The 25,344-nt window shown below is 42.9% G+C and overlaps 1 protein-coding gene and 1 pseudogene across 4 annotated transcripts; both read right to left on the reverse strand.

The window, feature by feature from the left end:
• Window positions 1-602: 602 nt before the first annotated feature.
• Window positions 603-7,241, reverse strand: LOC127697104 (40S ribosomal protein S15-like; annotated as a pseudogene).
• Flvcr1 (FLVCR heme transporter 1) lies at window positions 6,528-24,628 on the reverse strand. Of its 4 annotated transcripts, XM_052200554.1 has the most exons (11): window positions 23,824-24,624; window positions 20,079-20,180; window positions 19,940-20,048; window positions 14,041-14,181; window positions 12,372-12,439; window positions 10,900-11,003; window positions 10,275-10,385; window positions 9,927-10,032; window positions 9,316-9,427; window positions 8,344-8,411; window positions 6,528-8,185 (listed from the first exon to the last, which is right to left on the reverse strand). In XM_052200554.1, the coding sequence occupies exons 1-11, from the start codon at window positions 24,538-24,540 to the stop codon at window positions 8,114-8,116; spliced, it is 1,710 nt and encodes a 569-aa protein (XP_052056514.1). In that variant the 5' UTR covers window positions 24,541-24,624; the 3' UTR covers window positions 6,528-8,113. The 4 variants fall into 4 exon arrangements, with proteins under 4 accessions (XP_052056514.1, XP_052056513.1, XP_052056516.1 ...); XM_052200553.1 differs by having other exon boundaries at window positions 19,940-20,180; XM_052200556.1 differs by lacking the exons at window positions 19,940-20,048; window positions 20,079-20,180 and having other exon boundaries at window positions 23,824-24,357.
• Between the last annotated feature and the right edge of the window lie 716 nt (window positions 24,629-25,344).

The raw sequence follows: 25,344 nt of genomic DNA on the forward strand, positions 1-25,344 counted from the left end.
ACGTGAAAGCAAGCAACGGTAACAGCTTCAGCATGAGAACAGCTGTCTCTACTGGACATCCTGAAGGCACCTCCAGATATGTATGATTTCATTGTGAAATACAACCTAATAGGAAGTATGGTAGTTAAAGCTGTGCACAGCAGGAGCGTCTTCAGGTTGAAGCTAAGGCTGAAGCATGTTCAACATCTACTTTACCAAGTCATTCCATGGTGTGGCTGCAGCAGCAGATACCAGGTAGTTTGCGGGGCTCTGGGAGGGTGATAGTACTCGGCAGGTCACCCGATCTTGCACTTTTGATTCTCCTACAGGAACATACCAAACCCAATCTATGCTGTGCTGGGACTGAGCCAGGTTTTAATACAAAATACATGAGTCCTCCTCTACCAACTTAGTTACATTCCCCACCACCAAATACATTGCTTTAAATAATAGCATTCTATCTTTGTACTCTATCATCTCAGAATGCAAAATGTGTTTAATCCATCTCTAAAAGTCTCCATAGTTCTTTAAAGTCTAAACCCTTTTCTGAGATTTAATACCATCATCTCCCCCCAACTCCATACACACACCAGAGACCAAACATGAATCTTTATTGACTTTGGCTAGTTGAGGGGGATAAAGTGGGAGCCGTGGGAGAACTGATTCCAGGCTTCATGGGCTTGTAGGAGATGGAGAACCCATCCAGGTAGTTGCTGACCAACTCAGTTCAATCTCTACCGAGTTGAAGTTCTTGCCATTGTACATGCCCACCATGCTGCCTACCATCTCTGGCAGCATGATCGTGTCCCTCAGGTAGGTCTTCACCACCTTGGACTTCTGCAAGAAGGGGTGGCGCCCCCTTCTTGGCCTTTCTCAAGTGCTTGAGTAGTGAGCGCTGCTTCTGTCACAGGCCACAGCTCAGGCGCTGCTTTTGGCAGGCACTGTACAACTGCCTCAGCTGCTCATAGGACATGTCCAGTAGTTGGTCCGGGTACACACCACCCTAAGTGAACTTGCAGAAGATCCACTTCTGCTCCACTTTGGCCATCTTGGTGGTTGCTTGGAAAAGGAAGCATTAGCTATGTCTCCCTACTATGATCTTTTAACTGAGTCCTATAAAATCACAAACAAGTTACATACATCTCAGCTACAATGGAATCAACAGCTCCATTCCTTAGAAGAGGAATAAAGACCTCGTTGTAAGGAAAGACTACAGCAAGACCATAACCCAGAGGGAAAAGCAGAGATCCGGAAGCCCTGTGTTCGGCATCTGGGGCTAGTAACGGAATCACCTGGCCTCTGAAGGCCTTGGGAAGCTCTGCCTCTCTCTTGAGCCAACTTGATCCTGCTTGCAGCTTTCCCTGGCAGAAATCCCGTGTTTCTGGCATCTCTAATATCCTGGGGTCTGCACTGCAATTGAGACTTCACTTTGAGTCTCATTCAGTGGCCTCACAGGATCTTCTCACGGCCTCTGACTCTGTCACACACTGTCTTAGGTCATCAGCTGTCTGCACACACAAGACTCCACAACCCTCTTTCAATCTCAAATTCTTCATACCTATAAAACCAGTACCACAGGGACAGCAGTACAAAATTCTACAGCCAGCCGAGGGTGTAGGCCCCATTGGACTACAGCTATACCATTATCCATATGCTGACCCTGGGGAAATACTGATCTAGGCAGTTTTGTTTTTTTTTATTTCATTTTCAAATGAATTAATTTTGTCCTGACAGTTTCTGACTCCCTCGAACCAAAGTCGCAGCAGCTTCTGTACAATGAAGCTGGGGAAAACGTGCTTAGGGGGTTGCTCTCTAAGAGAAAGCAAGTCCTAAGACTCTCAGGCTTAGCTGGGTGCAGCGTGACCTCCAGGCACAGCTGCCACTGTGCAGAGCAGAGAGGACACCCTCTGTAATCATGATCATCGCTCTCACAGTCACGGCCTCCCTGCCGGTGCTAACGAGACTGAAAGCCTAAGATTCCCAGTGCTCCTCTACTCCTTCAGCGGCACTGTCTCCATCTCTTCCCCTTGCTACATTTTCATCGGTGACCTCAGTAAAAATAATTAAGAATAATTGAGGAGGAACATTCAGTGCTATGATCCTTTGAAATTTCCTTCGCCCAAGAAAGTGTATTACATTTTTGTTTTAATATAATTTTTAAAGATTTGTTATATGCATCTGCATTTTGCATATATAACTATATCTATATAGATAGACACATAGATATAAATATAGAGATAGAGATAGAGATAAATCTGTGTGAGGGTGTCCGATCCCCTAGGCCCCTAGAACTGGAGTTACAGGCAGATGTGACTGCTTGAAATTGAACCAGGTCCTCACGAAGAGCAGTCTGAGCCATCTCTCCAGCATTCTATGATATTTCTCTGTAACTGAGAATTTCATATATTTGATCATCCCTCCCATTCCTCACCCAGCTCCTGACCCCTACCAGCATCATGTCCTCTTTTTTTGCAATTCTTAGGTTACAGGTACAATGCAGCCAGATTCTTGGTTAAGCATTCCATGACTGGCCTCTAGCCTCAGTCCTAAAAACATCCTGGCTCTCCTCTGACATCTCAGGAGCTGAGCCTCCACTGTCTGCACCGCTCAGCGCCCCTGTCTTCCAGGCTTCTACTGGCACAGCCTGAGAAGCCCTGCTGACGGCATTCAAAGGCTTATGGTTCCAGAGGCACAGAGGAAAGGCAGCGGTCATGGAGAGCATGGCAGCAGCAACAGGAAGATGGCTGATCAGTCTCATCTACACACAGAAAGCCCAGAAGCAGGCCAAGACTATCGACCCTTTAGCCCAGTGACACACTTCCTCCAAAAATACTCCCTAACTCCCCAAACAGCACCAACGACTGGGACCAAGTGCTCGAATCCAGGAGCCTATGGCATCCAAACCACAACACTGTGTTTACATAAAACAAGGGTTTTATCTGGATTTGATGCCAGCACTGCGAAATAAGCAAGTATTATAAATCCCCACTCAGGAGATGCACAGATCTCAACCTGCTTTGGAGTTTGTTACTGAATTACTACTGTCTTCTTTTGTCATTGTGCTTCCATGATTTGTTTTTAATTTTTATTTTAAATGATCATTAAATTTCTGATAAAGAGTCTCATGTACCCCAGGCTGGCCTCCTCAAACTCACTGCAAAGCTGAAGACAATCCTGAACCTTGACCTTCCTGCCTCTCAAATGCTGGGAGACAGGCATGAACTATCATACCCCATTTTGTTTTTTATTCTTTGAAGTTTTCCACTGCTGCAGATATATAAGAAACCACACCTCTTGTAGCTTAAAAAGGGTTTGTTGTTGTTGTTGTTTGTTTGTTTGTTTGATTTTTCAAGACAGGGTTTCTCTGGGTTTTTTTGGATTTTGGTTTTTGTCGAGACAGGGTTTCTCTGTATAGCCCTGGCTGTCCTGGAACTCACTCTGTAGACCAGGCTGGCCTCGAACTCAGAAATCCGCCTGCCTCTGCCTCCCAGAGTGCTGGGATTAAAGGCATGAGCCAGGGTTTCTCTGTATAGTCCTGGCTGTCCTGGAACTCACTCTGTAGACTAGGCTGGCCTCGAACTCAGAAATCCACCTGCCTCTGCCTCCTGAGTGCTGGGATTAAAGGCGTGTGCCACCAATGCCCAGCTCTTAAAAAGGTTTTTTTTTTTTTTAATTTTTTTTATTCGATATAATTTATTTACATTTCAAATGATTTCCCCTTTTCTAGCCCCCCCACTCCCCGAAAGTCCCGTAAGCCCCCTTCTCTTCCCCTGTCCTCCCACCCACCCCTTTCCACTTCCCCGTTCTGGTTTTGCTGAATACTGTTTCACTGAGTCTTTCCAGAACCAGGGGCCACTCCTCCTTTCTTCTTGTACCTCATTTGATGTGTGGATTATGTTTTGGGTATTCCAGTTTTCTAGGTTAATATCCACTTATTAGTGAGTGCATAAAGGTTTTAAGGCTTGTTTTTTGTTTCCACAAGACAGGGTTTCTCTGTGTAACAGCCCAGGCTTTTTTGGAACTCATTTCATAGACCAGGGTGGCCTCAAACTCACAGAGATCCATATGCCTCTGAGGTATGGACCACCATGCCCTGCTTGTTTATTTTTTTAATTGTGTGTGTGTTGTGTGTGTTGCGTTGTGTGTACTGTATTGTGTGTCGTGTTGTATTGTGAGTGTGTTATGTGTGTTGCGTATGTGTTGTGTTTTTTGCGTGTGTATACATATGCTGGCCCATGTATGCGCACACTACAGATCATGTGTGGCAGTCAGAGGACAACTTGAGTGAGTCAGTTCTCTCCTGTGACCACATAGGTCCTGGGGATTAACCTCAGGTTGCCAGGCCTGAGGCATCTTACTTACTTTGAGGGTTTGTATATGCTCAGCCCAGGGAGTGGCACTATTAGAAGGTGTGGCCTTGTTAGAGTAGGTGTGTCACTGTGGGTATGAACTTAAGACCCTCACCCTAGCTGCCTGGAAGTCGGTATTCTGCTAGCAGCCTTCAGATGAAGATGTAGAACTTTCAGCTCCTCCTGCACCATGCCTGCCTGGATGCTGCCATGTTCCTGCCTTGATGATAATAGACTGAACCTCTGAACCATCAGCCAGCTCCAATTAAATGTTTCCCTTGTAGGTGTTGTCTTGGTCATGGTGTCTGTTCCCAGCAGTAAAACCCTAAGACACTCACTGAGCTCCCCTCCAGGCCTTACTGACAACTTTTGAGGAGAGAAATGCATACACTACAGTACAGCCTGGCTAGGGATTTTAAGGCTCAGACATTTGCTGTGGATTTACCTGCCCAACACATCTTGTTCTCTCTTATCTTCTCTCCATCCTGAAAAGCCAGGCCAGGTATACAGAACTTCCTGATTGTTCTCCCTAGTTCGGGCACCTTCTAATGCTGCCCAGTGGAGTGATTATCTGCCACTGAGTGACCTGTAGTCTCTATCCACATGGAAGTGTGGCTATACCAGCTTGATCAAGCGTATGGTACAGAGTGTTGGGGTGTCCAAGGTCCACAGTTAAGGAATCCCAAGTGGCTTCCCAATGAAGCCTGGAGTCTCCCCAGTCTTCCTTTCCTGCTTCTAGCCTTCTCCGACATTCAGCTATACCAATCACCTCAATATTCTTGTTAGACTAAGCCAGACATGGGCCAGTTAGACAGCGTCTACATAGCTGATGCAGTCAGTGTTCTCGGATGGAGTCTTTCTTGGCCCTGCGCTGAGCCACTGTGGTGAGGGTGATGGGGTTAACGTGAACTTATCTTGCCTTTCATGGGATTTCTGTTGCAACTGTGCTGAGACCTCTTCACTGGACCCCCAACAAAAGTGCTGTCCATGAGGAGTCTTGAGAAACGATGCTTCTGAGACCAAGTCTCCACTGTCTTGCTGGCATCACCCTAAGCAAAGTTGCTTTTTTCTTTTTAAGGTTTTTTGTTGTTGTTGTTTTAAATCACACACATGTGTGGGGGCATGTGCACATGAGTTTACACTTGCCCTGGAGGCCACAAGAGTGTGGTGGATCCCTGGGACAGCTGTGAGCATGCCTGACGTGGATATTAGGAACAAAAGTCAGGTCCTCTACAGGAGCAGTGAACACTCCTGACTGATGAGCCCCTTTCCCAGCTTACTCTTACATCATTTTTAAGTGAATAGAACATTTTATTTTTTATTGAGTACTGGTAACAGTGGACTTGTATGGTTGACTCTAAGATCATATGATCGCTTTCTAACTTCCCACACATACCAGACACCAGGACTTGTTTTTAAAAGACATATAAGATTAGCATTAAAAAAATAAATTTATTTTAAGTATGAAATAATAAAGAACAGGCACATTGAGAAATTATAAAAATAGAAAAAATAAGAACAGGAATGAAGACATCAGACACAGGTGCCATTCCAGTTACTAACATAAACATTCTCAAAAATATTCCTCCAACACTCTCAAAAGACAAAAGCTATGTCACTGCATTTACAAATGCAACAGCTTCTGAGACCATCTGATGGAAGCTGACACAGGTGGTAATTACTACTTCTAAACCCATGACAGAATTGTATCAAATTCTTACCTGATATATTATTCATACATCCTCCTAAAATACTGAGATCATCAATTCACTTTGCATTATTACATCATACTTTATCCCTGCTCCAAAAATAAAAAAAAAAAATAAGAATATACTTTTCAGACATTAAGTATGCCAACTTTTATCTGTTATTTGTTCAAAACTTCAGGAACTAACATGTATATGATCATTGTAAACAACACTGTCAATTTAAAAGTAGAAACAGACAGGGAAACAGTGCATTTGGTTCATTTGTAGCCTGCAACAGAAATACCAAAGAAGTTGTTGATGATACAGATTCTACCTGAACTATTACAGACTGACTAAAAAGCTTAAAAACATACCTGAAGTTCTCTCTATATATACAAGCAATCACAATTGCTTACTCAGTTTTCCACAGAATTTTTTTCTAGCTTGATTTCTCTCTCTCTCTCTCTCTCTCTCTCTCTCTCTCTCTCTCTCTCTCTCTCTTTCCTCTCTCTCTCTCTTTCTCTCTCGCTCTCTCTTTGGTTTTTCAAGACATGGTTTAGGTGCACCACCACTGCCCAGATTCTAGCTAGATTTCTAAATTCCTGTGATACAGTGATTTGGTCTACTTCATGATGAACAATATTTTAAAAAGATCTTTTAGATCAGTGTGAATGCATTATTTCATGGATCAGGAAAATGCTGCCAGAGAGGGTGAGTGATGTGTCAGAGAGGGTGAATGAAATGTCCAGGGTTACCAAGGCATAAGCATGCCGGGACACAAAACCAGAATTCCTGATTCTGAGTGACATTAAGTTCTTTCGGAACATTTTCCAGTGTCAAATTCCATACAATTTATAGTAATTTGATGAAAGAGAATAATATCAAGATAAATCAATGCATATTTTGCCTAAATCAAAGTTGCATTTGCTTCAACCATATTCATTACATGATTACCTTTTCTGTGTGCATTTTTATATTATGTAAACTTTTTGTAAAATTTACAAAATCACACTATATAAATATTATGGTTGATTAAATGGCATGAATGTAAGCTTAGGAGACAAAACATCAATGACATTTAATTTTCACTGTAAACAAGACACAGTGGTAGGCACTGTGAAAATATACTTGGTCCCATTCGCCTTGTCCTGAGTGTGTAAGAGATAGTGTCCACAGAGTACTGACTACATACACTCTGTGGTGCAGCAGAACCTGTTCCCAGCATTCACAAAACATGTGCAAGGACTGGTAGTCCTCAAAGCCAGTGGTCAGAGGAGTGATCCTGGAAAGAGCAGCTAGTATTTCAAGGGCTCTCCACAGAATGGAGACACGTGTACTCTGAAGTTATCACAGACTTCCTTATCTTGGGCATCTTCAAGGCAAAATATAGATGTGATATAAGAATCATGAGCTAGCCCATAACACAGATGATAAAAGTTTCTTTTAAGAGAGTGAAAATGGACAACGGGCATAAAACTGCTATTTCAAGTTGTGCTGCATTAATAACATTGATCTATATGGAGGCAGCACAGCGAGGATCTCAGATGGTCTGTGCATCTCGGCTCCCTAGCTAACCAGAGTATAATGGATTTAATCTGTGCACAGAACCATTTTGTTTGTCTGTTGTTTGTTTGTTTGTTTTTGTGGGACAGAACATGAACATGTCGCAGTACACTGGACAACAGGCGTATAAGAGGTGGGACTCTCAATCCCAGCCCTGTCTGAGGGTCAGCGCTTCTCACAGTATTCTGCACTCATACCATGACTCTGACGTTGACCCTGACGTAGTACCATGAGGTGACAACTCACTGGGAATGTACTGGATGTGTTTATGTGTGAACTGCACACTCTTATGTCTTACAGAAACTAGACCCCCATAATAAACAAATCATCCTGAAAAAATGTCAAGAATATTACATGAATGGAGTCTTTACACGAGGTAAGCAAGGACATTTTAAGCAAAACCATTGCTTAAATTAACACAAAACAAAAATAATATTCAGAATTCATCCAATAATTTTCAAGTGTCTCACAACTCACACAGCTGCCCAGAGGTGATGCCTCATGCCCATGTGAGGGGCAGCTATGTTCCCTTCTTCAGAGTGAGGATTCCGACTGTATAGACACCATCACTTTTGGTTTTTGATCTAACAGACTATCAACTGGTACCTGTAAAAACAATTGACACTGAGATGTACCACACCTGGATTATGTTATTTAACAGTCAACTGTTGAACTGTCTATAAAGAAATGCTAATGATTAAACAAGAATGGTTTCCCGTTTATCCCATCTACCCAGAGCACGGCTGTAAAAGTATCTTACTTACAGCTTTAACGTCGCTGTTTGTCAGCCCGGCATTTATATTGTGCCTTCTCAGATCAGACTTGATTAATGCTAAAACAGAAGCGCAGAGTTACTGTAGGCTGATACCCTCTTTTATCACATTTAACACAAGGCACATAATGCTGTACCTTCAACAGCTCTATGGCACCTGAGAAAAGACCTCAGTCTCTGACTTAATGACAAGTCTCCCATCAGCTAACAAATACGGGATGTGCGTAATGGGGATGTAGTAATCAGAGGGAAAATGGAGGACTTTCCTCCTTGGGCAGCCGAATGGATGGGGGCACTAGTTAACTGAAATAGAAAACTCAAGAGAAAAAGGTATGTACAATGGGATGCAACACTGGGGGGAGTCCAGGTGAACGGTGCTGAGACAGACACACACAAACGGCATAAGTAATTTATATAATTTTTAAAAAGCTTTTCAAAAAGATTTATTTATTTTTATGTATGTAGGTGTGTGAGGTCACACATGAATGTTTGTGCAGTGCCAGAGCAGACCAGAAGAGGGAATCTGATCCTCTGGAACTGGAGCGCTGTGAGCTACTATTTGGGAGCTGGGAAATGAACCTGGGTCCAGGGCTCTGTCTCCCCAACCCCAGTTTTGCAATTTATGGAGAGTAACGGTATTAAGTTTAGAGCCACCAAAATGAAAGGACAGACTTACATCCTGAGGAAACTGAGTCCTGATGCTCATTTCCTTTCTGTTTGTTTGGTTGGTTTTGTTTTTCAAGGCAGGGAAACCGCTTGCTGTCCTGGAACTCACTCTGTAGATTGGTCTAAACTTCCAAAATCACTGAGATCCACCGCCTCTGCCCCCTGAGTGCTGGGAATAAAGGTGTGCCCAGCCTTTCTATCTCCCTTGTAACCTCAGAGCTTGCAAAGCCATGAAGCAGTCATGCCCAAGCCTGAATACAGACAACAGTGCACACACACGCACGCACGCAGCACTTACCTGTTAGAACGATGCCCACAAACATCCAGGCGCAGAGGAAAATGTTCCCTGCCTCTGGATCATAGTCTGATGTGAGCTTTCCTTGAGCCAATGTGAACAAGATTCCAAATATCTAAAATAAAATAGATAAAATAATTGTATTGAGTTTGCTGTTCTAAAGCAAGTACACTTTCCCCACAGAACCCTCCTTAATGAACTTCCCTTATGAGCTGGCTTCTAGAAACAACCACTGAACAGCAGGATTATTAAACCACAAAGTCATTCAAGCTCACTGCTCACTGACCATATACTTATTTAAAGTACACTGTAGCTGTCCTCAGACACTCCAGAAGAGGGAGTCAGATCTCATTATGGATGGTTGTGAGCCACCATGTAGTTGCTGGGATTTGAACTCAGGACCTTTGGAAGAGCAATCAGTGTTCTTAACCACTGAGCCATCTCTCCAGCCTCCGTTTGTTCTATTTTTTGAGACAGAGTCTCATGAAGCCCAGGCTGGCCTCAAACACACTATATAGCTGAGAATGACTTTGAACTCCTTGGTCCTCTGGTGTCTACCTATCAAGTGCTGGTGATTGCTACCTGGTTAACTGTTTAGAGGAAGCAAAGATTACCTGTGCAGCAGTGTTGAGGAGCCCTGAGGATGTGCCCTCCGACTCAGGGTAAGTGATTTCCACAGCAAACTCAAAGCCCAGGGGGAGGTAACCAGTCATGAAGAAGCTACGAGAGCACAAGACGGCAGAATATGAGGGGAGCAGCCACCAGGACAGACAAGTTCATCTGTTTCCACCAGCCACATAGCAACATGAGCTTAAGCCTTTTTGTTACAGTTCTGAGGAACAGCACACTTATATGTGTTTAGTGGAACTCTTAAGAATTTAAAATATCAAAAGGACCTCTGGAGGGCCAGTAAACACTCCTTCAGAATCTCGGAAGCAGTGTGTCACCTGACACTTACTTACCCAAGGATCCCGCCAGTAAAAAACACCACGATGATGTACCCGAGCTTCAGCGTGAAGGTAAATATGAGCATTCCAATGAAAGACAGGATGTACACTATCAGAGTCGTCTGCCTGAAACAGACAGAGCTGTGAGCGGTCCCCTCTGCAGAGAAGAATGCAGCTGGCTACCGCTCTCTGCAGAAGGACAAACTGGCCTCTCTCCTTCTATAGATAATGTACCTAGCTCAGCACTAATTTTTCCATAGCAAAGAACTTTTTTTTTTTTTTTAGTTCACAATATAAAAAAGACAAGATAAAGTCTGTCAGGAGCCTGGTGCTTTGCAGGGAAGGCTCTTTCAAGATAGAAACAACCTATGAAGGCAGAGCCAGGGTAAAAGGTTTGTAAGGCATTCACATTTTCAGTGGTGAAGTGAATATGACCAGTAAAATAGAATGCAGGTAGATCACTGCAAGATTTGCTAAGTCCTACTCAGATACAGTGGTACGCGCTGTAATCCCGGCAGTCGGGCAGCGGAGGCAAAACAGTGCCTGAGCTCCAGGCCAGCCTGAGCGAGCCAGTGAGACCTGTCTCTTTAAGTCAATATAGTTTTACTCGCATGCTGTGCATATGCCTGCTATAACTTACTTGTAGGTTTTGGTGTAGTCCAGCCATAAGCCACAGAGAATAGAGCCCACCATTCCAGCTACCACCAGTGTGAGCCCGATCCTTCCAGCATTCACCTCTTGTCCCTAAGATAAGGTGCAGGAGATAATCAGATAGCTCTAGTTCAAACTGATAGCTCATCTGTCCATACAGTTACACAGTTAACTAAATTAATCATATACAGTCAAGCACATAACAGGAAGAAGACTCGTTACATGGGCTAGAGCTGGGTCTTTGAGGAGGGTGGTTTATTGAAGGCACTCTATTCTAAAACAACAGCAACAATGACAACAACAGATATAAAACAATGAAAGAGGGAGCTGGAGAGATGGCTCAGCAGTTAAGATCACTGACTGTTCTTCCAGAGGTCCTGAGTTCAATTCCCAGCAACCACATGGTGGCTCACAGCCATCTGTAATAGGACCTGATGGCCTCTTCTGGTGTGTCTGAAGAAAGCAACCATGTACTCACATACATTAAATAAATAAATAAATCTTCTTTTTAAAAAATGAAAGTTAAAAAGGAAACACTTCCTGGGCCCTCTGTGGCTGTGGTTACTTGTTGGTAAACTCTAAAACCATTTACACATGTGCACACAGAGAGGCACATGCGAGGGCGATGCTGTTGGGTAGTAAGAGTCCTGGCTCCCTGTAAACTAGAAGCCACAGACCCTGACCTTTAGCTTATTCTCCTTACAAGGGTTTGCGTTTTCCATATAACGGGGTTAAAGTCTTGCCACAATGCCTGTGAAATTTACTTTCAATGTGCATTTTACAAACTGGGTTAGGTGTGCTTAGTCAAAAGTGCGGGAGACTGTGATGGCGCACTAAGTCCAGGATGCACAGGAACTGGACTAGAGTCGCGTGTCACCCTGGACCCTCTGCTGTAACTGTGAGACCCATCTGCCTTCCGTTCCCCAAACCTGCTTTCTCCAGCTTTTTCCACCTTGAGTTTTACATGGAATGCTACATTTTTAGAAGCAGACATAGCCGGGTGGTGGTGGCGCCCGCCTGTAATCCCAGCACTCTGGGAGGCAGAGGCAGCAGGCAGATTTCTGAGTTCGAGGCCAGCCTCGTCTACAGAGTGAGTTCCAGGACAGCCAGGGCTACACAGAGAAACCCTGTCTCGAAAAAACAAATCCAAAAAAAAAAAAAAAAAAGAAGCAGACACAAATGTTTACAACAAGGCCACAGCCCTTCATTTTAGGACCATGCTAATGTGAATTATATTGTTAAAGAAAGTCTTGGCCAAGCATACAGAATGAAAGTAGAAACTTGCCAGGCATGGTGGCACATAGCTGAAATCCCAGTACTGGGGAGACAGAGGCAGGACAGTCACTTCAAGTTCTAGGCCAGCCTGGTCTACACAATGAGTTTCAGATTAGCCAATGATTCATTCATTGCAAGACTGTCTTAGGGTAAAAAAACAAAACAAAGCAAAACACAAAAGCTTACCTCATAATATGTCAATATTATTTGATTTAATAATGTTGAAACTGAATAAAATGCTCCAGTCATGATACCTACAAAGGAAAGAAGAGGTTAAGTTCGCCATTCTATGAAACATGGAGTCCTATACAACATGTGTTACATGTAATGTCGCTGTGAAGACTGAATACCACCACCACTCAGAAAGTGGACAGACAGACTTATCACTAGGCTTACTAGAGATCTGTGTTAGAATCTTGATCTCCTGCACAGGTGGATCAAAGACTGGATCCTTCAAGAGGTGGCGCCCAGAGCAAGGAGACGAGGCACAGAGGCTTCGGAGAGATTCACTCGGGTCTCACCGAGTGAGCCAGTTATTAGTTGAGGAGGCTTTTATAAAATAAGGCTACCAAGCACATTGGCATAAAGTCTAATTCCATCCCTGTCATGCCGTCCCAAGGACTCCTCACCAGAGCCTGGGCAGATGGGACTAATTGGTCTTGAACTTTCAGCCTCCGAAGGCATGAGGTAAACACACCTCTTTTCTTTATAAAATATCCAACCCTGGGTATTTTGTTGTAGCAACAGAAAATGGAAAATAGGATTTTGTAATAACATACCATTTTGATTCAGGCATATGAATCATATCCCCACATGTAACTGTGCACGTGGCAACCATTCAAGCAAATTTACTCTGCATTTATCATCAGCCTCAGCCAATGGTGTTTTAATGGCTCAATGACAGAGAATTTGTCCAGTGTGCACATGGCTCCTAGTTTGATTCCTAGCACCACACCCTGACTAAACAATAAAAAAAATCTTAATGGGAGGGAAAAAAAAAAAAAACCTCACCATTAACTTCATAACAGAATGCTTCCTTCAGAAAACTAACCCTTGTTTCAGAGACCTAAAAGACAATTCATACAAGAATAAAAGAACACTGGAAAAAATGAAAGCAGCTGATTATCAGAAATCACACATGTTGTCCCAAAGCCTGGTGTCTTCCCTCCCAGGTGCTAGACTGGTAACCTACTCGAGGTCTAGATTTACCGTCTCATCTCCTTTTACTATTAAATATAAAGGAACACAAAGATGACAGAGAATAACACTCTCTCAGCTCTGATTTCTATCAGACATTAACACTGTGCTGTCTTTGGTTCACACTCCTCTTCTTTCTTTTCCAAAGGTTTCCCTATCCTCATAGGTGTGTTTAATTTCATATGTGTATTCATGGAATTAGAATTATTCTGCATGTAAACTTCATAAGTAGTATTCATCTGTACATTGTTTCATGGCTCCCAGGGACAGTTTTCATTGTAGTTCACTGGTTTTCTCTACTGTGTAATAGTCCATCCATAGTGTGAATATATTTCAATTCAGGTACCTGTTGCCAACAGACATTCAACACCCCCTACCAGGTATTTTCACTAAGATAAGACTACAGTTGATTTTAAGATTTTACTCTTAAACACAAGAATGGGTTTCTCTACATATATCTGCAAGTACAAGTTCTATATTTTGGATGTTACACTCCACCAGGTCTCAAAAAAGCATATAGCATATTCAAAAAAAATCCCTTGTGTATTTTGGCTTTTAGCTCAAGACTTATGTTCATCACTATTCTATGGAGTCCACGAACCAATCTCAGTAATGTTTCAATAGAAAGAGTCTATAGCACTCAAGGGTCACCACTTACCATAACTGACCAGCAGGAGAACAAAGGGAATGTTTCTGAACAGGTTCCAGATAGAACTCTTGTAGGAGTACTCTGCGGGGGGACTGTCTCGAAGAACTGCCTGAGCCTGACTCGGTGGCAACGGAGGCTTCTCCTTGAATGCTGGACACATGCACGGAAAGGAACACAGATGACCAACCTACGTACAGTAAGTACGCTACACACCCCACATCACTAAGTATATGCATCTTTCTTAATGAGAGAGATCAGGATTCAGTTTAGGACTAAAAATGTAGTAAAAATCTTTTATGGTGAAGTTATTATTATTATTATTTTTTTTTATCTAAAATTACTTTTTTTTTTCTTTTTGTTTTTTTGAGACAGGGTTTCTCTATGTAGCCCTGGCCATCCTGGAACTCACTCTGTAGACCAGGCTGGCTTCAAACTCAGAAATCTGTTTGCCTCTGCCTCCCAAGTGCTGGGATTAAAGGCGTGCGTCACCATCACCCAGCCTAAACTGACTTCTAAGTGAAGAACAATTTGCCATTATCCTCTTAGCTATCCAATCTAAAACTCAAGCGATTTGGCCAATTCATCTGAACTTGACTAACCCCAGGCAATGAGAGGAACATCTCTGCCACTGTTCCGTTTGTAGTTAACCAAGATCAATGTCTACTTTTAAATTCAGTCACTTGGGAGATATGTATGCTTCAATCCAGGGACCTCCCCAGGTCTCAAGAGGGTTTTCACACAACCATGTCTCCATTACCACAGATGTACATGTCAGCAACCATTAGAGAGTCCATAAAAAATGTACACCTTAAAATTAACAGGGAAAATCCAACAGGTGAAAAGGAAGCATGAGAAAAATGCCTTCTAAAAGCTAATTTCAGCTTCCCCCTCTGCCTGCCTCCCCCTCTCCCCCCTCAGAGCACTAACCAATACATGACAGACAGCTCCCCTCCCCTCCCTGCTCATCATGTTTCCCTTCCCTCTTTTCCCTTCCATAACAACCTCTTCTTGGTTGGAAGAGGCCTGTTTTATTGTCAGTTTGAAGTGTGTTAAGTCTGATATCTCAGGTGGTCCAGTGGAATCATTTGGAAATTGAAAATTAATCCTGACTTTGCAACTCTCTACAAAATCCAGTAGGAAGACTCTCCAGGAAGGAATAGGAGACTCTACACTAAACACAAAAATTACCGGATGTTCTCAATACACAGACATGCTTGAGAGTCAGTCACCTGGAAAGGAAGAAACAGTCCTTCTAACTCCCACAAAATATAATGAGTCATTCCTTTATTTGTTGATAAAAATAGAAAATTAAAAGTTTGTTGGAAAAAAACATTAATCATGATGTAACTAAAACCAAACTAAGTATCCGTTTATTTCAGAGCTCAGAACTAATTCAAAGACAGCCGGAATCATAGACACTTATATGTAGCATCCTTACATGGGGCAGACACAGTGTGAATATATTCAGCTGCTCACATTCTCCCTCTTCCTTTCTCCCTACCTGATCCCTGCACTGTTAGAAGACCTCATGTCTGTCCTGCAAGTCTCTGTGTCCTAGTTGGGTGGGAGACAATTCTCTTTATTAGCATAGGTAATACAAAACTTTCACAGCAGTAAATCAAGGTTTTAGATTGTCAATAACTATAGTCACGAGTCTCTAGCAAGCCTTAAATCTCTTTCCTGGGTTTAATTTACTATAGCACAATAAGTCAAAATGAACCAAATAAAAATTCATACAAAATAAAAGTAATTCTCACCAGTCTTCAGCTCCACTTAGATTTACTTTCTGAATACAGGCATCATCCTTTAGATTCAGAGAGGTGAACTATCTGTTGGCAAAATGAAACCTGTACCTGCCAGCTACACGGTGTTGGAGAGTCAGACTCTGCTACACGAGGAAAGAGAGGAAGGAAAGGCTGTCTGTCTGACTGTTTACTCCTGAGTAGCTATCTCAAAGCAGGAAATAAGGCCTTTACATTTTAAAAATCTGTGCCAATAAAGTAATTCTTAAATTTTATAACTATTAATTGCTACACAAAATATATTGTTGTTTTTTGAAAAATATTTAACGTTGGATGTGACAGTCATGCCTTTAATCCCAGTACTTGGAAGGCAGAAGCAAGTGTATCTTTGTGAGTTCAATGGCAATTGTCTACATAGTGAGTTCTAGGACAGCAAGGGCTACATACAGATCAAAAATAAATAAATACAGGGAGGGAGGGAAGAAGAAAGGAATAAATAAATAAATAAATACAATATTCAGTTTAAAAAAAAATCAGACTTTGCTCAAGAGCTTGAAATATGTATAGAACAAGTAAAATGTATTTCACTTAACAGCCATGTAGACATCGTGAATAGAAGAATGAAAAGCACAATTACACATTTAGTCTGCACATTCTTGTGTTTAAGTAGACTAATATTAAATTAAACGTTTTTACCTCTATCGCTCTTGGTGCTGTGACCCAAGTTTTAAACTGACACACCTGAGTTAAACCATGCAGCTCAGAGCTGAGGCACATGAGCAGATTTGACATTTAAGAACATTAACATTTCTAAGAGGAAATTTGAATTGAAACAAAATCCTAAGGGCAAGTAAAACTTAAAATGCTGTTTGTGGTAGAGCGACTCTTTTGTACTATGCAGAAGCATCACCTGTAATAAAAAGCAGACAGCCTATCAGCAGAGGCAGGAAGTAAGAGGTGGGAGTTCCCATAGAAAGACAGGAACTTTGGGACTGAGTCAGGCATGGCAAGATCTCACCCGGACTCAGAGGTAACCAACCACGCGGCACACACAGAATAAACAGGTCATGAAAGTCACGAGCCAGTCAGGAGACAAGCCCAAGCTTATGGCCTAGGCATTTATTCATTCATAAACAGCCTCCAGGTTGCTCTTGGAGAACCAGGGCGGGTGAAAAGCCTGTGGTTAGTCTGCATATATGGCAGCTCACAGATGCCCAGGCTTAGATCTGATCCTGCTTGCTTAGGAACAGTGACATTTGGCGAATTCAATTTTCTTTATGCGTGTGAGCTTCAGTAAGATGGGAATAAGTATAATTCCTCCCCCAAAGGATCCGGAGGAGTAATGAGAGTGCACACGCAGTGTGCACTTAACCACGCTGTGGTGCGTATCTACCATCCAAATGTGAGAGGGGAGACTTCCTGAAGAATGAGAAATCAGTGTGGACTCAGTGACAGCTAGACAGGTCACAGTCACATACCCCATGAGGACAAGGAAGAGGGGACACAAAGTGAACCCTTAAGGAAGTCTTGGACAGAGGCTGATGTATACCTGCTCAATACATGCCACTTTGCCAAAAACCATAGTTTATGTCCATAAATATAAACATGGATTTGGTTGAATTTTTACTTATCAGTAGAATTTAGACCAATGTAAGTTCACTTTTTCCAGTAAGTAAGGAGATTTAAGTAAGAATTTTCAAATTCAGTTGTCTTCCACAGAAAATATTTGAGTATGATGACACAAGCCAGCTGTCTACCTACTGCCCCAATTCTCACACAATGGTTGTATATTATCTTGCATTTTTGTTTGTCTTTTACTTTTGAGACAAGGTCTCATGTAGTCCAGGTTATCTCTGAACGAGCTATGTAGCCAAGGATGAGCTTGACCTCCTGACCCTCCTGCCTCTACCTCCCAAATGCTAGGATTACAGTATTTGGCACCATAATTAATTCTTCCCTTGCTTTTATACTATGTCTAGAGTCATAAGGTTAAAACCGTAGGACACTAAAGCATACTTGAAAATAAGCCCATTTTTGTCCCCTTGTTTCTACATACCCAGTTCTATTTCCATCCTCAATACATAAGCCATGAGGATATCGATAACTAACTAGATGTATAGTTTGCTCTTTAATTTCTCAAACTACAAAAGATAATAAACCAAGTCATACCTACTTTATTGTTCTTTTTCATGACTTGGAAAACTCAGTTTACACATAAGTATACATACTGTGTAAAAAATTTCAACTACAGATGTCATTTTTAAATTTTATTTTTTTTTATGTATCTGAGTGAATTCCCTGCTTGTGTATATGTGCACTGCATTAGTGTCTGGTGCCCACAGGGTTCAGAAGAAGGCATCAGATTATCTGTAATTGGAGTCACAGGTGGTTGTGTGTGCTGGGGACTGAACCAAGTTCTCCACAAGAACAACCAGTATATGAATGCTCTTAACCACTGAGCTCTCTCTCCATTACTTAATTAATTATACATGTTTTTACTTTCAATCATTTGTATATGTGTGTTGGGGTCAATGCTTACGAATGCAGGACCTATGGTGATCCCTGTAGCTAGAATTGCAGGACGTTGTGAGCCACCCAGTGACATGGGGGTTGGGAACACAACTTGGGTCCTCTGCAAGAGCAGCAGGTGCTCTTAGCAGCTGAGCCATCTCTCCAACCCTGTTTATGAAGATGCTTTATATAATTATTCATTTCTTGTGAAGAGACGCTCAACTTAAAGATTCAGTAAGAAGACAGAAGCGTGAGGTTTATGTGATTACATATGAATGGCTGAAAGACACTTTATACTTAAATATACTATAAGTACCAGATCCATTTCTCTAAAATGTACATAAGCGCTATTTCCTTTTTCATCGAGCAAAGCAAATGCACCAACTTGAAAAGCAGACTGAAGAGGTCCCCTCACCAGCATAGATATATTTTAAAACTTTTGTTAAAATACTAAAACAGTAAGAGACACACATGTCCTTTATACCAGTCGCTGATGAACTGCAAACCTAAAAGCCGACAAGCCACCGCACACACTCATACACCTCAGATGCTCCTGAGAGAACACTGTTCATCACCTCAAGGAGAACAGCAGAGCGGCCTGAGCCTTCTCTACCTGATCTTGCAGTTCACCTACCCAGGCAATCGATGCTCCTCTGAAAACTCAACCTCATGCCTGGAGAGCAGAAAACACGAAGTTTTCCTTGATATTATAGTCAAGGTAAAATTTTAATATGTAAATCTAAAACCTCTAACTATAACACAGTTTACTTATAAATGTTTCTTTAAAAAAAAAAAAAAAGGTCTATGAACACCATAAACCATTCCTAGCCAAATCCATTTAAGAGATACTGAGTGCCTTATGGGCATTACTCCAGTTACAGCAGCAGCAATATATATATTTATGTGTATGTGTATATGTATGTGTATATGTATATTAGATACACCTTGCCTATCTTCTCCCCTGAAATCAAAATTGTTTCCCCTTAATCTTTAAAAAAAAAAGCAGACCTTCCCAAAGCTTCTTCCAAGCTGGTGATGGCTGCTCGCAGCTGACTCTGACTGACTCCTTCAAAAGACAGGCCAGACGAGAGGACTCAGGGACGAATGGTGGCAGCCGGGCTTTGCTGAAGTGGCCCTAACAAGCAGATAGTTGCCACAGTTTGAAATTCTGAACTTCTCGATGCTGCTCAGGATATTTTACAGGTCGACATTTTAAGACCCAGTTAATTTTAAACTGGGAATCCCTGGGGACATTTCTTATTAAAGGGAAGGTGGTACCCAATCTGCATCCTTTCAAAGCATGACAGGAACCAGCTGCAGGCTAGGAAAGGATAAGACACACACCACCCCGGTGGATGTGGGAATGGAGCCAGGCAACATGTTTGTTTGCAATGAACACTCACGGAGTTAGTAGGGAGATACATGGCATTGATTAGTCTTTAAACAATTTGGAATGTTAAAAAAAAAAATCAAAACACATAGTGGGCCATAACATATCCCTAGAGCTGTTCCACTCAGTACCCAGGCAAGACACTGCACAGCAAAAACAAAACAAAAACCAGCACTGGAGACACCATCAGTAGAACTTTTCAGGGTTAGTTATTCTCGTATTTGTCATGCATTTATCTAAGCCTTAGAAGAAACAATTCACTTACCAATTACCGTTAAAAAAAATAAAAATGTGGAGACAAATGCTGTTCCATAAAACATGGTGTTGATGTTTTGAGCCAGGAGGTCCGTGTTATTCTGTGTGTGAGCCGGGAGGTCCGTGTTATTCTGTGTGTGAGCTGGGAGGTCCGTGTTATTCTGTGTGTGAGCCAGGAGGCCTGTGTTATTCTGCATGTCCAAGACAGGAACTAAAACAGGTGGCAACAAAAAGCCAACTGCAGTTCCAAGCTGTAAAATAAATAGTCCTGTTAATAGCTGTTAATAGGAAGCAAAGAGTAAATGCTGGCATTTAACAGAACATAAAGAGAAACAGCAGTACTGTAAAGGTGCACTGTAAACCTGTTAGTTAGTCGGTTCTAATAGCTTTGTCACAACTGTATTTTTTTCAAACTTCTCCCCGTATCTGTCTGATAAGGGAATAAAGCACTCATACAACACAGGGAAAATATTTTCGGATCATATCTAATAAGAAACTATCATACAGAATAAAAGAACTTTTACAACAACAAAAAAATCCTAATATTAAATGGGCCATAGACTTGAAAAGACATTTCTCCAAAGAGAAGAATATATATATATATTCAATACCATGTTGTTAAGGAACATATAAATAAAAACTACAATGAGACTCCATCTTATAGCCACTAGGATGTGTGTGATTATAAAAACAAAGTAGTTCTGGTAAGGACAGAAAACAATGGGAGAAATTGAAGTGATATAGCCATTATGGACACAGTTAACAATTTCTTCACAAGCTTAGTACAGAACTGAAATATGATGTTTCAGTTCCACTTGTAGGTACATGCCCTAAAACTAAAAATGGATAATCAAACAACTATACACAAACATTCACAGCAACCCCATTCACAAATCCAAAAAAATCCAAAACATGGTAATAACATAAATGTTTATCAAATATGGTCACACAATGAATTATGTTCATAGGTAAGAACTGATGATATGATGAACTTTGAAAACATGGTTGAGAACTAAGTCAGACCCAAAAAGTCACACATTATACAATGTCATCTATATAAAACATTGCTCAGAGACAAATCCATATAGAAAGCAATTAGGGGCTGGCAAGATGGTTTAGTGGGTAAGAGCTATTGCCACACAAGCTTAAGGACCATAGTTCTAATCCCAGCACCCCATAATAAGCTTGGCATGGTCCTGTGCACCCCTGTGCTTACAGCTCTGGGGGTGGGAACAGCATGACCCGTAGGGCCTGCTGGCTGACAGACAGCCTAGCTGAAAACCCTGTGGTGAGACTCCGTTCCCCAAGGAATAAGGTGAAGAGTGAGAGAGAGCATCCAAAATTCTCCTCTGGCTTTCAAGTGTGCACTCACCCAACCACCTCTCTCCTACATGTATATCTGTATACATGCACATACACATGAAGAAATTAAAAAAAGAAGGAAAAAAAGTAAGTAAATAAGTAATTACAAAGGAATGTGGAAAACTCCAGGGAGATTAAATGAAAAACAGTCATGAGCATAAAAACGTCTATTTGTAAATATATAAATAATAAACATGAAACAGTGATGCTACATGGAGATAAAAATGCAGTAGGAAAGAGATAGAGTAACTCTACATGGAATCAAGAAAGTTGTTTCGCATTTAAAAATGAACCTGAAGAGAGCTCAGTGGCAGTCCGTATGCAATTATGTAATCTGAGCAGGAAGAGTATTGTAAGCACAGGGAACCAATGTTTCTGCAGAGGCCCTTGTGCAAGTGCAAGTTTGGCATTGTTTAAGAAACCAAAGGCCGGGCGGTGGCGCACGCCTCTAATCCCAGCACTCTTGGAGGCAGAGGCAGGCAGATTTCTGAGTTCGAGGCCAGCCTGGTCTACAGAGTGAGTTCCAGGACAGCCAGGGCTACACAAAAAACAAACAAACAAACAAACAAACAAACAAAAAAGATTTGTAACTCATAGTAAACAACCACTTCACATTAAGTACTTTGGGAAGCACTGGCAAGCTTAAAGCACCTGTATTTTCAAAGATTCTTTCTAGAGACCTGAAAGGAGCCACCATTCAGGAACCTATTTCATTCCTTAAAGTTCCTATTTTCCTACTTATTGAATGGAGAAACTAATAGTTTCTAAACTTATAATATTAAGTTAAATGATACATGCACACAAATCACTTTAATACTGCCAAGCTTAGTGACTGCGTGCTGCTGCTGAAGATTATGCATGATCTTTCTATAAATGAGGCTGGAAATGTGTATTTGTTGATAATGAACAATTATACAGTTATAGGAGCTAAGGAAGGGATGAGAATACCTTAGGAAAATATAGGAAGACTTGGATATGTGCTAAGAAGAGGGAAGTCCACCTATAAGTAAATATTTCCACTTATTATCCATAAAATTAATATTTCATAAATATGGAGTTAATATTTTTGTTATGCTTAATGAAGCATTTCTCTTGAAAATAATTTAAAAACAAAAAAATCTTTTAAAAAACATCTGCTATCTAAACATAAAGAAACAACCAATCAATGTATCAGTAATAAATTATTTTGGATACGTAGCAATTATAGTTTAAATAGAAATAGAAAAAGAACGTAACTAATAAAATAGGAACATATATTTAGTCTCTTGGGGCATTTTAAACCATGATCTTGACCCAAGTGAGACTTAAAATATGAAAGTAACATTTTCTGGTTACATAGTTGCATGTAACAATATATGTATAACAGGGGTTATAGATACTTTTTAAACTATATTTCCTTTAACTGAATGAATACTAAGCATCTTTCACAATGGTGACATTTACAGTGGTGACAAAAACATCAGATGTCACAAGTGCCTTCTAGCAAAACTTTAAATTACAGTAACAAGCCGAAAATTAACAAATGCAAACATAATAGTGTGGTGACTCATTGTGGTGTTTGGAAGACTGAAGCAAGATTGTCAAAGTTGAGGCCTGCAAGGGGGACACAGTGAATTCCAGACCAGCCTGCCCTAGAGGGTGGAAGAAACTATTTAAATAAATAGATAGGTAGATAGATAGATAGATAGATAGATAGATAAATCACAAAAACTTTTACCTACTATTACTTCTGTTATTCTAGTGGCATTTGAATTTATGATGGTAGAAAAAGCAAGATGATTTCTTTTATTTTTTTCTTTTTCTTTCTTTCTTTCTTTTTTTTTTTCGAGACAGGGTTTCCCTGAATAGCCCTGGCTGTCCTGGAACTCACTCTGTAGACCAGGCTGGTCTTGAACTCAGAAATCCGCCTGCCTCTGCCTCCCAGAGTGCTGGGATTACAGGCGTGTGCCACCACCGCCGGCTGCAAGATCGTTTCTTAAGGGAGCCTTGACTTACTATCCCACTAACCATTCCATAAGTGACTTACCTTCCTCTGTCTCACTGTTAAGAACTAATAACTGGCCTCAGTAATACTGCCAAGTCTTTAGCACCGGAACATTTATTGAACATTCACTTATATGTGTTCAGTAGGTGCCAAGCTGGGCTGACTACTAATACTAATACAGTGAAATCAGGCCTGTTCCAAGGACATTTAACATGGAAACAAACTTCCCAGATCTCAAGACCTTTCTTCTGCAGTGGTGACAAAAATACCTGAGATCTCTTTCACCACCAAAGTTTCCAAGCGTGCCCGTGTGTGCAGGCCAGAGGGCAACCTCGGGTGTCCTTTCTCAGGAGCCGTCCTCCTCACCTGTCAATGCTGGCTGGGAATACAATCCCGAGCCACCGTGCCCGGCTTTTCTCTTGGTGCTGGAGCTCAGTCTTCACGCGTCCATATTATGCACTTTACCCACACCGACCATCGCCCCAGCCCCGCCTATGGCTTCCTACCAGACTGAGAGGATCCCAGTATCTAGTCGTTCCAGTCGTTACCTGATTGCCCAGCACTGCTGTGGCACAAGCCGTCGACACCTCCTTGGGTCCAAACCATACCGAGGCGACGGGAGAGGGCAAGCCCAGGATGAAGACCTGGGCCACGGAGCACAGGATCTGCCCCAGCATGGTGACCCAGAAGAGGTGCCGCTGCACGCTGCCGCACTTGACCCAGGCGCCAAGGCAGTTGAGGCCGGAGCCCAGCAGCGCCGTGAGCCGCAGGCCTCGCGTGTCCAGCAGCCAGGTGGCGGGGAAGATGAGGGGCACGTAGGCCACCATGTACACCATGGACAGCCAGTTGATGTGCAGCGGCGACACTTCGTAGAAGTCCTCGAACACGTTGCTGATGCTGCTGTACTGGATCCACTGGAAGGCGTTCACCAGCGAGTAAAGGCTGAAGATGAGCAGCACCACGAAGCGCCGCGGCGACAGCGCTGTGCGCGGGGGGCGCACGGAGCATGGGATGTCCTCCCCGCCGCCCGCGGGCAGAAGGCGGGCCTGGGTCTCCTCCTCCACCTCTAACAGGGCTTGCGGCCCGCCAGGGGCTCCCGCAATGAGCGGGCCGAGCCCGGGGCCTCCGTTCAGCGCCTCGGGCCCGTCATGCGGCTCCAACCGCGCCTCCCCGTCCGGGGCGCCCCTGGGCACCGAAATGTATCCTTTCTCCAGCGGGTGCCCGGGCGCCACGGCCGGCCCCACCTCGTCATCGGGCCGCGCCATGCCTCCCAGTTCCCCGCCCCGCCGCCCCTCAGTCCTCCCTGCCGGCTCCTAGGTCCTACCAATGCACTGCGCGGGCTTGCGCTGCTTGCTAAGTGAAGCTGAGCTCCAGGAGCCCGGCTCTTGCCGGCAATCCCCGCCCCCAGGGCGTCTCCTAGCGCGTAGTGCGACCCTCTAGCCAATCGTTGGGCGTTTCAGCAGGACGGAAAGCCAATCGGAGAGTTACCGGGAAGAGGGGCGGGGTCAAGCCTGTGAGGCCGTAGGAGGAGCCCTAGGCAGGCGTTCTCCACAAGGTAGTTGCTGGTGTTGCCAGGCCTTTCCTTGCACATGCTCGGCCGGGAGCAGCCTCGGGTTACCTTGGAAGGAGAGCGCCAGAAACGGTTTCCGTCCGCCTAGAGAAGGAGGCTTCCTCAGAAGCTGGTGGCTCCATCCACGCAGCGGACTGAAGGAGGTGATGGACAAGTGCAGCCCCTGCCTGCCTGCTGTTCCCCTTCAGTAACCAAAGTCTGTTTCTTTGGCTAACCGTGGACTTGCACATCCCGGGACTGGATGAGGACAGAGCTCTGGGCCTCAGAAAAGTCAGCTTGCTACCCTTTGGGAAGCTGTGCGTGCAAACACGGGGTGCCAGATGTTAAGTGAGTGTTATACTCACTCTCCCGGCCTCTGTTCCCCCTCTTTAGACAGGGTCTCACCCGGCATGTTGGTATTAAAGATGCTCCTCTCTGAGCATGGCTGTGGCGCTAATGAACTCACAGTGGCTGCAGCTACCTGCATAAGACTGAGCCCATAAACCTTCAGTCATGGGGA

This window comes from Apodemus sylvaticus, chromosome 12, assembly GCF_947179515.1.
Source record: "Apodemus sylvaticus chromosome 12, mApoSyl1.1, whole genome shotgun sequence".
In the NCBI taxonomy this organism is placed as follows: Eukaryota; Metazoa; Chordata; class Mammalia; order Rodentia; family Muridae; genus Apodemus; species Apodemus sylvaticus.